Raw genomic sequence first — 17,106 nt, forward strand, 5'->3', positions numbered from 1 at the left:
AAATCATCGACTTCCACATCATACGGAGCAGCATATCGCGCGCTGTGTACATTACTTTTGATTATCTTGTGTTGTAGAAATCAGTGTAAATTCATAACTACGACACCGAATTAAAAAAAAGTATTGATCATGTGACTACCGCTTTCCCTGAATCGCAAACATTGTACACAACACTTTTAACACTGTTTTTACTTTGTCTGTGCCAAGTGGAAAGGCTACAAGCAGTAAGGACGCAACAGGCGTTATAAGGCAAAACGGGGAGCTCTTTACACATTTATTAAATACGACAGGTGCAACGTAAACCAGAGGGCTTGGGTTGAAGAGTCCACTCGTTCTAGGTAAGTTTGCTCTATAGCTCAAATTCAACTAATATGCACTAGCAGCTGTACTATTTTGGATCTACTTATGAGACCTATCTAGCTATCTATTCTCGTTGTGTACCAATGTGGCCAGCTGTTTCAAGTGAATGTTTCGATTCACATGCATGACTGACTGCTTATAAGCCTCCAGTGTTGTAATAACCTTTTTTTTTAATGTTTTTATTTTATTTAACCTTTTTCTAACTAGGCAAGTTAGTTCAGAACAAATTCTTATTTACAAAGGCTAAAAGGCCTCCTGTGGGGATGGGGGATGGGATTATAAATACAAATAAATTAAATAAAAATATATGACAAAACACACATCAAAACAAGAGAGACAGCAGAACGCTACATAAAGAGAGCCCTAAGACAACAACATAGCATGGCAGAAACACATGACAACACAGCATAGTCAGAAGCCATAGAAGTCAAAGAAATTCCTATATTCCTGTAGGTCTGTCACTTAAAAGAAAACAAGTTGTCATGTAATGAGGCTATTGTAATGTGAGCATAATTCATTGCATTGTTTGTTGTCATTATAGGCAGTGAGGGCGGGTGATACCAATTAGTTATGGGGAACAGGTTGGATTTTTTTTAAACTTTCCCAAATCTAATGTCAGATAATGGAGAAGTTATGATTGAAAGAAGAAGCAGAGAATTACTAAACTACACACAGTTATTATACCAACTTTGGGAGAAGTGAACTTTACAAACACACAATCACATACCAATGCACATGTTTTTTTGAGTCTGTCCGTGTTTAATGGGAATTTCCTTGTGAACAAAAAGGAGAGCAGTCGTTGATCACATCAATCAAAATAATGTTGGTTTACTTACAAGGTGCAACAGGGAGACACCTCTAGCACAGAAACAGAGAAAATGTCTAACGGGCCTCTTGGAGACAGGCCCTTTATATTCAGACAGTGCCAAATGTTCTCTTAACATCAGCCCGAGAGGCTTGTGCGAAGTCAAAACAAAAGACAGTGACTTTGCCTGCTGCTACAGAATCACACAGTGCATAATGTAATCAATACAATAAGAATCAGTGTCCTCGGTCCTTTTGCAATCTGTAGCTCTGCCGTCAATCACTATCAAACGATATGAGAAGAATCCATAACATTCAGGAAAAAAATCTAGTGACTATCAACTCATACACAAATATGTCACAAATTGAACACTGGTAGGTCGTCATTGGAAATAAGAATTTGTTCTTAACTGACTTGCCTAGTTAAATAAAGGTTAAATAAAAATAAAATAAATCAACTTTATTAACCTTAAATGGCCACTACACCATGTCAAAAGGCACTACATAGCCTTCCCTGTAGCTCAGTTGGTAGAGCATGGTGTTTGCAACGCCAGGGTTGTGGGTTTGATTCCCACAGGGGGCCAGCACAGAAAAAAATGTATGAAATTGTATGAAATGTATGCCTTCACTACTGTAAGTCGCTCTGGATAAGAGCGTCTGCTAAATGACTAAAATGTAAATGTAAAATGTACATTATGTAATTCTATTTCACCACCCCCATCAGCTGACTTGCTCTCTGTTCCTCCAATGGTTACCTTTGAGTGTGATTGTTTTATTAGTCAGCAGATACACTAGGTTCACATCTGCTTTTAATCAGCCTGCACAAGTCACAGTCAGAGTGAAGGAGAAGCCAAGACTATCAGTTTATTTCATTTAGTGGACAGACCTGTATTCTGAGATCAGATTTATTGCATACTCCAGCTCTAAAAGAGGTAGCTATGAAAAATCATTAAAATCGTGCTTCTATGACTGACTTTACATAGGCCATAATTCACAGACTGGTATTTGTTGTTCTTGTTTTTTTTTCAGGATCAACATGGATAAGCCACACCACCAGGCAGCCTAAAACTATTTGGAGCATCATCTGAAGAAGAAGAAGAATGTATGATGCTCTCCAGTCCTATGGTCTAGGTCTAGAAACTCAATAACAGCAAGTGAGTAACATTCTGGTCCAACCAGTCCAACTTGTGGTAATTGGTCAAACCTTTTTCTCTATCTAAACCAGGGCTCTCCAACCCTGTTCCTGTAGGTTTTCGCTCCAACCCTAATCTAGCGCACCGGATTCTAATAATTAGCTGGTTGAGAAGCTGAATCAGGTTGGTTACAACTGGGGTTGGAGCGAAAACCTACAGGTGGGTAGCTCTCCAGGAACAGGGTTGGAGAACCCTGAATTCTGAACATTCCTCAATATAAAGAGCTAAGTCTACTGTTATAATGCATGTCTACACTATATTTGATTTCTTTGACTTAGTCAGGTGTTTTGTAATGGTTGCACAATCTCCCATGGATTTATTTGAACATCATAAGGACCATTGACCTGTCTAGTCATGGTCATTCTCATATCCAGCCTGTGTCTGTAGTCTTAACCCGTGTGTGTGTGTGTGTGTGTGTGTGTGTGTGTGTGTGTGTGTGTGTGTGTGTGTGTGTGTGTGTGTGTGTGTGTGTGTGTGTGCGTGCGTGCGCATGAGACTGAATGTCAAGCCATTTTTCCTGCTGACTCTTGCTCTCTGTCTGTCCTGCATATTTTCTTAGGACACTATGGTTAGGTGACCTCAGATCACACTCACTTCATTCCATCTCTGGCTGTCACCTGACTGGTGGTTGTCATGGCTTTACAAAATGGATACTCCATCAACTCCACCCCACTGGATGAGAGTGGAGATACAACACCCCTACTTAAAAAAGAAGTGGTGGATATTGATGATTCAGGTGTCTACTTTTTTGGGTTGCTCTTTTGCATAGTCAGCACGCAGCAGCATGGATGTGCTAGAAGGTGATTTATTATGTAATGATAACTTTATGATAGTTGAAGGAAGTCATATCAAGTGAAAATTTGACCTACCTGGAAGTTTGGATATGTCCCTATGCTTTAGCTTAGTGCTAGTGAAATAGGTCATTTAAGTGTCAAGTACTCCTCGTTTGCTAGTGTAGATGTTCTACCAGCGCTGTTTAAATAGTCATCTTTAAGTCTTAAGTGTTTTCAGATAGACTGTGAGGTGTGATTGTGCACTTGTTGTCATCATGTCTAACAGTACCTCCACAATGTTGCTCTGCACGCTGCAATCTGGCCATCATGATGTTCTTCGGATTCTCCGTTGTCTACGGTCTCCGTGTCAATCTAAGTGTTGCCATGGTCGCCATGGTCAATGGGACCAATAGCCAACCATCTCTCAACAGCTCAGTTGGCCATGAGTGCCCAGTGTCCTCCCACGGGAACAACAACAGCAGCCAAACCCCAGACCAACCAGACGGGGTAAGTACCAGCTTTTCCAAAGTATCCACAACTAGACCTATAGTATACTGTACATGCATATTAAAGCATATATTATTACTCATATATTACAGTACATCAATATGCTTCACACAAACATGATGCATGCGTACTGGGCATACTGCACATGCAAAGTATGCACAGTAGATACAAGACACTCACAAACTAATACGTAACACTAATGCCCATTTACCTCACTCTCGCTCTCTCAGATACCTCAGTACTCGTGGGATTCTCCAACTCAGGGCCTGCTGCTGGGGGCGTTCTTCTTTGGCTATCTGGTGACTCAGATCCCCGGGGGTTACCTGGCCGGGCACTTTGGGGGGAGTATCTTCTTGGGGGGAGGGGTGCTTGGCACCGCAGCCCTCACCCTCCTCACCCCCCTGGCAGCCCAGCTAGGACCCTACTGGCTGTTTGGCTTACGGGCACTGGAGGGATTTGGGGAGGTAAGAGGCTTCATGTGTGCAGAGCAGGGGTCAATCTCATTCTGTTATCAGCATTGAACTGGATTATCCTTTCATTGTATGAACAATCATATTTATGGTATACATACAGTATAGCCAATTTGGCCATGTGGTCATTATTTTCTCTAAAACTCCAAGGTATATTGTTCATTTCAGTGACAAATCAGTGTGTATTGCTCTGTGTTTGTGTGTCGTCAGGGGGTGACATTCCCGGCCATGATGGCCATGTGGGCTCGCTGGGCTCCCCCTCTAGAGAGGTCTCGTCTTATGACCCTGTCGGGGTCAGGAGCAAACTTTGGGGCTTTTGTAGCCCTGCCTCTCACCGGCTTCATCTGTCACAGTCTGGGCTGGCCCGCTGTCTTCTACATGTGTGGTGAGAGTTGGATAGCAATTACACCCCCCAAACATATACACTGAGTGTTCAAAACATTAAGAACACCTTCCAACCATATATATTCCCCCTACACACACCATTATCTGCATTTCTCACCATTATCTGCATTTTCAGCTCTTATTTTATTCTCCTGTTTTCACACATATTATACTTTCCTATTTTTGGATCATTCACAATTTTTCTCTGCACACACAATCAATCAAATGTATTTATAGAGTATTTCTATTTTTTTACAACAGTAGTTGTAAAAAAAAAAAAGAAGGTGCTTATACAGAAACTGAGCCTAAAACCCCAGAGAGCAAGCAATGCAGATGTAGAGGCATGGTGGCTAGGAAACACTCCCTAGAAATACAGGAACCTAGTTCAGCACAAACACTGTTCCTACACAACCTCTTGCTTTGTAAAGATGTCAACATAACCAGGCTTTTCTCTCATTCCCTCCCCCTCTCTCTCTCTCTTTCTCGCTCTCTCTGTCCATCTTTCTCTCGTCACCAGGGGGTGCTGGTTGCATTTGGGCAGTGTTCTGGTTCATTCTGGTGTCTGACCAGCCTGGCACTCATCCACGAATCAGCACAAGAGAAAAACATTACATCATCAACTCCATAGGAAAAGATGTAACAACAATATATCTGTGGTATCCTTTATGACCCCTTATCATACATTTGTAAATCACTTCACAGTCAATACCCTCTCTCTCTCTCTCTCTCTCTCTCTCTCTCTCTCTCTGTCTCTCTGTATCTCTGTCTCTCTGTATCTCTGTCTCTGTCTCTTAACCCAGGGTGGTGCCCATGGCTGGTCAGTGCCTTTGTTACCCATGGTGCTCTCTGTTCCCCTGTGGGCCATCATAGTGTCTCAGATGTGTGCTAACTGGGGTTACTACACTCTGCTCACCTCGCTTCCCACCTACATGGACACGGTGCTTCACTTTGACCTCCGACAGGTGAGACCCAAAGAAATTGTACATTAAGTCATACATCATAGATATGGACATATGATTTCTATGGATGATGCCAGAAGAGGGGAGAGACAGAGTGAGATGCTCAATTCCAGAGTGCTGTAAAGACCAGATAGTTATAAGAATATGGTAATAGCTCTACCGGGTGGAAAACTACCTGCCCTCCCGGACACCTTCAGCACCCGATGTCACAGGAAGGCCAAAAAGATCATCAAGGACAACAACCATCCGAGCCACTGCCTGTTCACCCCGCTATCATCCAGAAGGCGAGGTCAGTACAGGTGCATCAAAGCTGGGACCGAGAGACTGAAAAACAGCTTCTATCTCAAGGCCATCAGACTGTTAAACAGCCATCACTTGACGGATTCCACCCGGTTACGTAACCCTGCATGTTAGAGGCTGCTGCCCCATATACAGAGACTTGAAATCACTGGCCACTTTAATAATGGAACACCAGTCACTGTAATAATGTTTACATATTTTGCTTTAGTCATCTCATATGTATATACTGTATTCTATTCTACTGTATTTTCGTCTATGCCACTCCGACATTGCTCATTCTAATATTTATATATTCCTTAATTCCATTCTTTTACTTTTAGGTTTGTGTGAATTGTGTGTATTGTTGTGAATTGTTAGATTTTACTGCACCGATGGATCTAGAAACACAAGCATATCGCTACACCCGCAATAACATCTGCTTAACGTGTATGTGACCAATAAAATTTGATTTGATTTTGATATAAGGGAAAGGGGGATACCTAGTCAGTTGTACAACTGAATGCCTTCAACTGAAATGTGTCTTCTGCATTTAACCCAACCCCTCTGACTCAGAGAGGTGCGGTTGGCTGCCATAATCGACATCCAGGCTCCATAGGTAGAGTTTTGTCATATTTCTTAGACAAGTGTATACATACTTTAGGTGGTGGGACTAGAGAATGACTGACTAAGATTTAGTGTCGTATCAGTATATCACACTGTACAGGGATAGTACAGGAGTCTCTGGACTTGAATCATGTTGTGTTGTTACCAAGGTCTATACTTTGCTGCTGTAGCAATGTTTTAATAAAAAGTGACGCCATCTTGTCGGGATATGTTATTCCTACAATGTAGTTGCAATTCTTTTTGTCGTTGGTTAATATTGTCTATTTCTTTCTGTTTCTCTATGTAGAATGCCTTTCTCTCAGCTCTGCCCTATCTGGGTGGCTGGGCCTTCTCAGTGATATCAGGTGTAGTAGCAGACAGCCTCCTGGAGAAGGAGCTGTTGAGTGTAACAGCGGTCCGCAAGATCTTCACTATCACAGGCAAGGAGGGGACTTTTATTTTTAAAGGAATTGTTCTTGGTTACTTATGGAATGGGCTTTACCAGATGTTTGATTGATTGGTTGTTAAAACGTACAAAAGTTTGCAACAATTTTTTCGGGATTATTTGGTACTATTTAACGCAGTTGATATTTTAGTCTGTAGAAATATGTTTATTAACAAAATATGAACTTATAGAGTATTACATTTTACATTTTATATTGACATTTTAGTAATTTATCAGAAGCTCTTATCCAGAGCAACTTACAGTTAGAGTATCATATATACAGTGGGGGAAAAAGGTATTTGATCCCCTGCTGATTTTGTACGTTTGCCCACTGACAAAGAAAGGATCAGTCTATAATTTTAATGGTAGGTTTATTTGAACAGTGAGAGACAGAATAACAACAAAAATATCCTGAAAAACGCATGTCAAAAATGTTATAAATTGATTTGCATTTTAATGAGGGAAATAACTATTTGACCCCCTCTCAATCAGAAAGATTTCTGGCTCCCAGGTGTCTTTTATACAGGTAACGAGCTGAGATTAGGAGCACACTCTTAAAGGGAGTGCTCCTAACCGCAGCTTGTTGCCTGTATAAAAGACACCTGTCTACAGAAGCAATCAATCAATCAAATTCCAAACTCTCCACCATGGCCAAGACCAAAGAGCTCTCCAAGGATGTCAGGGACAAGATTGTAGACCTACACAAGGCTGGAATGGGCTACAAGACCGTCGCCAAGCAGCTTGGTGAGAAGGTGACAACATTTGGTGCGATTATTCGCAAATGGAAGAAACACAAAAGAAGTGTCAATCTCCCTCGGCCTGGGGCTCCATGCAAGATCTCACCTCGTGGAGTTGCAATGATCATGAGAATGGTGAGGAATCAGCCCAGAACTACACGGGAGGATCTTGTCAATGATCTCAAGGCAGCTGGGACCATAGTCACCAAGAAAACAATTGGTAACACACTACGCCGTGAAGGACTGAAATCCTGCAGCGCCTGCAAGGTCCCCCTGCTCAAGAATACATATACAGGCCCGTCTGAAGTCTGCCAATGAACATCTGAATGACTCAGAGGACAACTGGTGAAAGTGTTGTGCTCAGATGAGACCAAAATGGAGCTCTTTGACATCAACTCAACTCGCCGTGTTTGGAGGAGGAGGAATGCTGCCTATGACCCCAAGAACACCATCTCCACCGTCAAACATGGAGGTGGAAACATTATGCTTTGGGGGTGTTTTTCTGCTAAGGGGACAGGACAACTTCACCGCATCAAAGGGACGATGGACGGGGCCATGTACCGTCAAATCTTGGGTGAAAACCTCCTTCCCTCAGCCAGGGCATTGAAAATGGGTCGTGGATGGGTATTCCAGCATGACAATGACCCAAAACACACGGCCAAGGCAACAAATGAGTGGCTCAAGAAGAAGCACATTAAGGTCCTGGAGTGGCCTAGCCAGTCTCCAGACCTTAATCCCATAGAAAATCTGTGGAGGGAGCTGAAGGTTTGAGTTGCCAAACGTCAGCCTCGAAACCTTAATGACTTGGAGAAGATCTGCAAAGAGGAGTGGGACAAAATCCCTCCTGAGATGTGTGCAAACCTGGTGGCCAACTACAAGAAACGTCTAACCTCTGTGATTGCCAACAAGGGTTTTGCCACCAAGTACTAAGTCATGTTTTGCAGAGGGGTCAAATACTTATTTCCCACATTAAAATGCAAATCATTTTATAAAATTTTTGACATGCGTTTTTCTGGATTTTTTGTTGTTGTTATTCTGTCTCTCACTGTTCAAATAAACCTACTATTAAAATTATAGACTGATCATTTCTTTGTAAGTGGGTAAACGTACAAAATCAGCAGGGGATCAAATACTTTTTTCCCCCACTCTCTCTATATATATATATGTGTGTGTTGTTGTTAATTGAATGAATGGCCACACTTATGTGTCTCTATTATCAATAGAAAGTAAGTGCAGTGTTTGTACATTCAACATGTGTATTGATGTATATTGTTGACTCCTCCTCCCCAGGTCTGCTGCTGCCTGCAGCGTTCCTGGTTGCTGTGGGCTACTCCGGCTGCAGTGGGGTGTTGGCTGTGACCTTCCTCACCCTCTCTACAACTGTAGGAGGCACCAGTGCAGCCGGGGTCTTCATCAACCAGATAGACATTGCTCCAAGGTGGGTGTTTATCTATTTGAGATGTCGTCACTTCACTTGTTTCTCTTCACTTCTCTCCTTACTCACCAGTCTTTTCTGGCATGTTTTGGACCTTCACTGAACTCTCTTGAACTCATTCTATCACACTCAGTCACTTAGTCACTGCTTTTGGATGTATTTGAAACTCTTTATGTCTCACTCTTCCTCTCATATTCAGGTATGCGGGGGTGCTTTTAGGAATCACCAACACTTTCGCAACTATCCCAGGTGTTGTCGCGCCCATCGTCACAGGTTACCTCACCAAAGATGTACGCTTTAGCTTTTCCTTCATCATCAAATTGATTCATTCTGTACTGCTTTTCAAAATAATGAAATAGATTTAATATAGCTACTTAAATACTTGTTGCTGTAAAAAGTATTCGACCGAGGCTGCGTCTACACAGGCAGTCCAATTCTGATCTTTTTTTCACTCATTGGTCTTTTTTGACCAATCAGCTCTGAAAAAGATCTGATGTGATTGGTCAAAAGACCAATTAGTGGAAGAAAGATCAGAATTGGCTGCTTGACACGAGGACAATGCAATGGCTCATTTCTAAAAGTTACTGTACCCTTGAAGACTGTTATACATACGACTGTGACTCATGTCTCCCCTCCCTCCTCAAACAGCACTCCTTGGCGGGATGGAGGAATGTGTTCTGTCTGTCGGCCGGGATCAGCGCCGGAGGAGCGCTTGTCTTCACCTTGTTTGGCAGCGGGAAGGTCCAGAAATGGGCCCTGGCAGAGGAGGATCAGGAGCAGGCAGAAACAGAGAGAGACGGGTTAATCCCTGCATGACAGACAGACAGACAGACAGACAGACAGACAGACAGACAGACAGACAGACAGACAGACAGACAGACAGACAGACAGACAGACAGACAGACAGACAGACAGACATGACCTAAAGGGAATAGGACCTGTAAGAAATAAGATGACCTCAGGTTAACTTAACTCCCCATCAGGTGGTTTTAAAAAGGATGGACCAGTGCATTCTAATAGTCTCTTAGTACACTGTGTTGGGATTGGAACCCTATATATAATACAATATTCATGATAGAATTAGGGACTTTTTAAAATGGCCTCTTTATATTCCAAATGCCTTTCTTTAGTATTGTTTACAACAATCTGTTTCTGACCACGTTTGATATTTATACTGAACAAAAAAATATAAATGCAACAAGTAAAGTGTTGTTCCCATGTTTCATGAGCTGAAATATTTCTCAGATTTTCTGCACAAAATTTGCCAAAATAATCTATCCACCTGACAGGTGTGACATATCATGAAGCTGATTAAACGGCATGATCATTACACAGGTGCACCTTGTGTTGGGGACAAAAGGCTACTCTAAAATGTGAAGTTTGTCACACAACACAATGCCACAGATGTCTCAAGTTTTGAGGCAGTGTGCAATTGGCATGCTAACTACAGGAATGTCCACCAGAGCTGTTGCCAGAGAATTGAATGTTCATTTCTCTACCATAAGCCGTCTCCAACATCGTTTTAGAGAACAGCCTCACAACCGCAGACCACGTGTAACCATGCCAGCCCAGGACCTCGACATCTGGCTTCTTCCCCTGCTGGATCGTCTGAGACCAGCCACCCGGATAGCTGATGAAACTGAGGAGTATTTCTGACAGTAATACAATTATTTTGTGTGGAAAAAATAATTATGATTGGCTGGGCCTGGCTCCCAAGTTTGTGGGCCTGGCTCCCAAGTTTGTGGGCTTATGCCCTCCCAGGCCCACCGATGGCTGTGCCCCTGCCCAGTCATGTGAAATCCATAGATTATGGCCTAATGAATTTATTTCAATTGACTGATTTCCATATATGAACTGTAATGTTTTTTTCTTCAGTGTATATATATACAGGATGAGTCATTATGCCTTTTATACTTAAATCAAAGAGCTTTACATTTAATAATGGGCTACCCCTAGTGGTATAAGGAAATACACAGGCAACTTCTAATAAACTACATTATTCTTTAATTGATCACTTTAAGTGCTCTTATACTTTTATCTGACACATTTTATAAAAAATACCTGTGCTCTTCCCAGGATTCATTGCCTAGTCTGTTGGCTATATAACAATTACTGCCCCAAAACATTTGTTCTTTGAATATTTTTAATTGATTGACAGACAGACGTACTTACAGAACTTGAACAATTGAAATTAACAAAACCATCAAACCTAACTTTTTTTTAGCACCACTTATTTTACCGACACTTATTTGACCTCCAATGTGCCCTTAAGGACATTAAGGACATTGCTGCACAAAAACATGCGGTTACCAAAAATGTTTAATTCGAGGAAATGTACATTCATGTAAGAATGTTTTGTTGGTCAATGTAAATTCATGCAAGAACATTTTGTAAGTTTTATGTTAAAAACAAATCAATGTGAATGTTCACAACAGAAACAAATCTGTGAAATAAAAATGTCATGCTATTTCCAGTAGCCTACTGGTTTAACTTTCCATTAAATAATATACCAAATGTTCACAAACTGCATTTTTGGGTTGTCATGTTTGTCATTTTAATACTTTTGAATAATTATATTAGTGGCAATTTTATCCTAATTGCATTATACATTTTTTATTCGCATTTATATTGCGTCAAAGTAAGACTTTTATTTGGACGTTTTCAATCTCCGTAACCTGGTTCCATTTTAACTTCCAACCCGGATGTTGTTAGTTGCTAGCGTGAACGTGACAGTGTGAAACGAGTGCTACTTTTACATTTTCAGACTGCAGGGCAACAACATTTTTGTACGTCGTTTTTTGCCAGTTGCCAGGCAATTTTCGGAATACTCCAACTACTAAAAAGGCATCACCTTAACCCTGAGTAGAGACATTTTAATCATGGCGCTAAACGAGAACGCGCCGCTGAGGCTCATGAAATGCCCCCCAATACTGAAGACGATTCAGATTCCAGCAGTGAATCTGAGCCTGACAGTGATGTGTTTTGGACTAAACCTCTTGAATGTTCCACTGGTAGTGAGGACAGCGCCACCAACCGAGAAACCCCGGCTGAAGAACCCAGTCACTTCAACAGGAAAACCGGTTCATCCAACAGAGAATGGGGATCATGAGATTGGCAAAGAGGGCACCGTTTGGCGAGGGTTAAATCCCATTGGAGAGGCAGTGGGCCAGAGAGCAACGCAACACGTTTTCATGGTCGCTCCAGGGCCAACAGAGCGCGCAAAAAGCGACATGGACAGCAGCCCACTCAGCGCTTTTAATTGCCAGTTTGACATCAACATGTTGAAGAAGCGCGCAGATGCACTGATGACAGTTTTTGCGAAATGTCTTTGGATGAGCTTCAAGTCTTCATTGCGCTCCTTTACGTTCGTGGGGCGTTCGGTGTCAATTGCGCGAAGATGGAGAGCTTTTGGAATGACCAATGGGGGGTGATCTTTTTTGGACAAACAATGCCAAGGAACAGATTTAGAGACATCATGCGATATTTATGTTTCGACCAAAAATAAAGAGTTAAAGTGTAAAAAATTACAAATGTTCCCCCGTGTCACGTTTTGAACAGTTTTGTCAAAAATAGCATCACCTGCTACAATCCAGGGCCGAACATTGCTGTTGATTCGCAGTTGTTTCCCACAAAAGCGCAGTGCGTTTTCTCGCACTAAATGGGAAACAAGCTCGACCGTTATGGAATCAAGTTCTGGCTGGCAGTGGATGCTGACTCCAAATACATCGTGAATGGTTTCCCGGACTTGGGAAAGAAGATGACTTCCAGACAACTGGACAGCGCCAGTGTGACAGCAGTGTGGTGCTGAAGCTGATGGAACCTTATCTTGACAAAGGAAGCAGGGGCGAAAATCTGATATCAACTTTGGAGGGGACAATTACATGAAATTTTCTCAAGAGCAATTCCTGAGGGGGACACCAAAAGTAGTGTTGTAACACATAGCCTACATTGTAATATGGTAAATGTATATTGAGGATCCAAAGAAATAAGGTGTTTGCCGTACTCCTAACTACCGGTACCCAAAACTACACAACTAATCACAACAGCAATACCATTGCCTTTAACAAATCTTAGTTCAGTCACCAGTTTAAGTTGAGAGTGGGGGTATCCATGGCATTTTCCAATTATGTTCCTATTTTACAAGTCAAAAAAATTGAGAACCTTTCATAATGTTGCCAAACAAAGACTCAACAAACTTACCAGAGACTCCCTGTCTCTGCCAGTCTGTCCCTGCATATCTGTCCCCATCTGTTGCCTGCTCTGCCTAATGACATCATTGTGAAACATTTCCATTAGAATTTAATTTCTTTCTTATGAACATTTTATCAACTAGTCTTTGAGATATTAGGCTACTAGGGTTCTTACTATGCGTTTTGGTGTATTGAAAAATACTCTGATGTCCGTTTTTTTTTTTTCTGCCTGGCTGGCTGGCTACACGCACACACAGTGTGTAGGTTATTTACAGTAGGAGATGGGCTTCTATCATCTTCTATCATTCTATTTGGGCTTCGATCTAAAAGGTAGGTAGCAAATGTGAAACGGATTAAAATGACAAGAGTTGACAGCAGTATGAGTTCACCATTTACACAACATATGCTGCAACCTTTTGTAATTTGAATAGTTTGTTTCATATTGGCTGGCTTCCAACAATAGCTGAATTTGCAAAGCTAGCGAGCACCAATTCAGTCTCAGTGGTGTTTGCTATAATCTTTGCTACCCGGGTTAAATAAAGGTGAAATTAAATAAATAAATAAAAGTTCCCTTGCGACAATTTAGCTTTTGCCATAAGACCATTAAATATATTTAAGACAATGGTAGAAGAGAGTGTAGTTCTGTTCAGTTTGGACTTCAGTTTATCGCTAACCTTATCACAGGGACTTTGAAGCACTAACTTATATCATCTTGGAATAAATTGACGATGGTAAAGATTCCATCTTTGACGACGCCACATAAATGGAAGAGGTACTAGCTAGCTTAATAGTTAATATTTGCGCGCTAGCTCTGCATATTCAGCTAGTGTGTGTGCGCGATTGACTAGATTAACCTCATGTCAGTTACTTTCATTGAGTGCCTTTCAGACAGTAGATACGACCCCTCTGTTACCTTGCCAACTAAGGAACTGGCAGTGGATCAAACCATTGTGAGGCAAAGGTTGGGGGGTCGCAATCTTTTGAAACTTAAAAACGCGCTATTAAGTGTCTATCATCAGCACAATTGCTTTCATTGCGTATTATTAATATTATTTAAATTACATAGTTATGTTTCAGTGATATATTGGGGGGGACAAATCATATTTTTCCCAGGATGGGGGGTCGTGTGTCCCCCGGGATTTCCGCCCCTGAAAGGAAGGAATGTGACCACTTCAGCTGAACTGGAAAATAAATTGCTGCGTAAGAGAACGACCCTGGTTCTGAAACACAATGACGCGACGCTGACTGTGTAAGACAATGAAGACCATCAGTGTTCTCAGCACCTTGCACCTGTCTGTTGGCACCAGTACCCGCAGAAAGAAAACCCCAGAGTCTCTGACTTTCTACAACTCCACTAAAGTCGGAGTGAATGTGTTGGATAGGCATGCGCGCATGTACCGTGTGAAGGGTGGCTCCCAGCGTTGGCCAATGGCCGTCTTCTACAACGTCCTGGACTTGGCAGCCATCAATGCCTATGTGCTTTACAAAGAGTGCATGTGCGACACTATGCGATATACCCGGAGAGAGTTCATCCTGAACCTAGCATCAGCACTTCGGGCAAACTATGTGATGCTTAAAGGAACTATTAAGTCAGATCCCGATCCCCGCCCTGCCAACGAGTTAGTGAAAAGAAAGAGTTGTCAGGGGGCTAGTACTAAATGTAAGAACAGAACTCTTGAGGTATGTTCAGAATGCAGGAGATATGTTTGTGGAAAGTGCGCCAAGACGGTAAAGAAAATAATACTCTGTCGCAAATGCTTGTCGCCGAACACTACAAAATCCCCACATTTGCGGCATGTGTAAAAGCGCGCGCACACGAACTGTGAAGACATATGTTAATGCATTGGCTGCATTTTCATCGACATACAAAACAAGTAGCCTACTACCTACCTCAACATGACTTCAGCATATACATTTGGCAACGCGTCATGAATATAAAAATACAGTATAGGCTACAGTGGTTGATGGAAGAAGTTGTGTTCATGGTTTACATTGAATTTACAACCAAGTACTGACTGTAATTTCAAACCAAGACGAGTTAACAAAATGTATTTGATTCCATTAAGGTTAAGCATTTAAAATAAAAGGTGTTGTAGATTACTTTTGACTAATATTCATATTTGAATCTCTCCCCAAAAAAGGAGATTAAAGAGTTGACACCAAAAAACTAAATAGTTGAATCTCTGAGGAACTGCACATTATAAAATAAATAGATACATTTTTGAGTAATCAAGAAATAAGACATGCTCAAGGTGGGCAGCAAGGCTTCTGTCTTTCCAAATTCAATAGTGTGTGTAATTTTGAGATGGTTCGTGCTATTCGGGACCCTACCCTAAACCTTAACCCTTACCTAACAATTTGAAATGTCTACGTCAATGGGGTGACGTCAGAGTTGCGACAGTTGCTAAAAGGCTATGAATAAAGACATTTCTATGGCTGTGCATCAGGCGCTTGCCTCAGATTTAGTGTGAATGATCTGGATGTACATTGCGGTAAACTTCACTGAGCTATAATTAAGTAATAAGGCCAGAGGTGTGGTATATACCAATATAACACGGCTTGGGCTCTTCTTATACATGATGCAATGCGGAGTGCATGGATACAGCCATTAAATGCGCTGCGTGGTCAATCCGATGTCTGCAGTGTCCATACAGCGTTTACTGCCATACAACCTCTGCAGAAGGCAGGGCATTCATACTTCTTGAGTTTCGCAGAGCTGTTGTGAAGGAAGTTGTCAAGGAAGTGAGTTTGTGTTTATACTGGACCCCCGCCCCCACCTACCGTCAACCAATCATGGCAATGCAGAGAGCTATATGGAGCCATCCACATTGTTACAAAAAATTGGGCGGTGCACATGCAGTACAGAGCTCAATTTGGCCTCTGCATGCCTCCAGAGGCTTCACAATTGCCTCACACCATCCATATGGCACATTCGACCACAGTTTGATCAAGCATAAATTGGCTTTTAACCATTGGTATATTGGCCATATACCACAAACCCCAAGGTTCCTTGCTATTAGAAACTGGGTACCAACGTAATTAGAAAAGTCAACAACTTTTGTTTTTGTCATACCCCTGGTATATGGTCTGATATACCACTGCTTTCAGCCATTCAGCATTCAGGGCTTAACCCACCCAGTTTATAATCATAAGAAAGAATGCATAAGCTATTCGTATTATATTGACAAGACAGTGGAGTGACCGCTCTAACATTTTCCACATTTTGTTACGTTACAGCATTCACATAAAATGTATTAAATAAAACCAAATCATCAGCAATCTATACACAATACCCCATCATTTACGAAGCGAAAACAGGTTTTTAGAAATGTTTGCAAATTCATAAAAAAATAAAAATCAGAAATACCTTATTTACGTAAGTATTCAGACCCTTTGCTATGAGACTCGAAATTGTGCTTAGGTGCATCCTGTTTCCATTGATCATCCTTGATGTTTCTACAACTTGGAGTCCACCTGTGGTAAATTCAATTGATAGGACATGATTTGGAAAGGCACCCACCTGTCTATATAAGGTCCCAGTTGACAGTGCATGTCAGAGCAAAAACCAAGCCATGAGGTTCAAGGAATTGTCCGTAGAGCCCCGAGACAGGATTGTGTCGAGGCACAGATCTGGGGAAGGGTACCAAAACATTTATGCAGCATTTTTTTTTTTTTTTTTTAACTAGGCAAGTCAGTTAAGGACAAATTCTTATTTACAACGACTGCATACACCGGACGACACTGGGCCAATTGTGTGCCGCCCAATGGGACTCCCAATCACGTCCGGTTGTGATACAGCCTGGAAGTAGTAGAGAATGTGAGGTGCCGGTACTCCGCTCCGGTGAGCTCCTGCACATGTCAAGCACTGCCTGTCACGTATAAAACCAGATTCACACTACAGTCAAATGGCTACATGGATGTCAACAATATTAACGGAAAATGTGACTGCACTTCCTAATTTTGGCCT

At 41.8% G+C, this 17,106-nt stretch overlaps 1 protein-coding gene across 3 annotated transcripts; it reads left to right on the plus strand.

Moving 5' to 3' along the window:
* Nucleotides 1-7: 7 nt before the first annotated feature.
* si:ch1073-513e17.1 (sialin) lies at nucleotides 8-10,155 on the plus strand. 3 transcript variants are annotated; one of them, XM_029731520.1, is made up of 12 exons: nucleotides 8-338; nucleotides 2,194-2,318; nucleotides 2,917-3,093; nucleotides 3,417-3,637; nucleotides 3,868-4,101; nucleotides 4,318-4,492; nucleotides 5,009-5,127; nucleotides 5,292-5,453; nucleotides 6,640-6,772; nucleotides 8,805-8,952; nucleotides 9,149-9,239; nucleotides 9,598-10,155. In XM_029731520.1, the coding sequence occupies exons 3-12, from the start codon at nucleotides 2,991-2,993 to the stop codon at nucleotides 9,763-9,765; spliced, it is 1,554 nt and encodes a 517-aa protein (XP_029587380.1). In that variant the 5' UTR covers nucleotides 8-338; nucleotides 2,194-2,318; nucleotides 2,917-2,990; the 3' UTR covers nucleotides 9,766-10,155. The 3 variants fall into 3 exon arrangements, with proteins under 3 accessions (XP_029587380.1, XP_029587381.1, XP_029587382.1); XM_029731521.1 differs by lacking the exon at nucleotides 8-338 and adding an exon at nucleotides 1,980-2,096; XM_029731522.1 differs by lacking the exons at nucleotides 8-338; nucleotides 2,194-2,318 and having other exon boundaries at nucleotides 3,015-3,157.
* Nucleotides 10,156-17,106: the final 6,951 nt, after the last annotated feature.

This window comes from Salmo trutta, chromosome 34 (assembly GCF_901001165.1).
Source record: "Salmo trutta chromosome 34, fSalTru1.1, whole genome shotgun sequence".
Lineage (NCBI taxonomy): Eukaryota > Metazoa > Chordata > Actinopteri > Salmoniformes > Salmonidae > Salmo > Salmo trutta.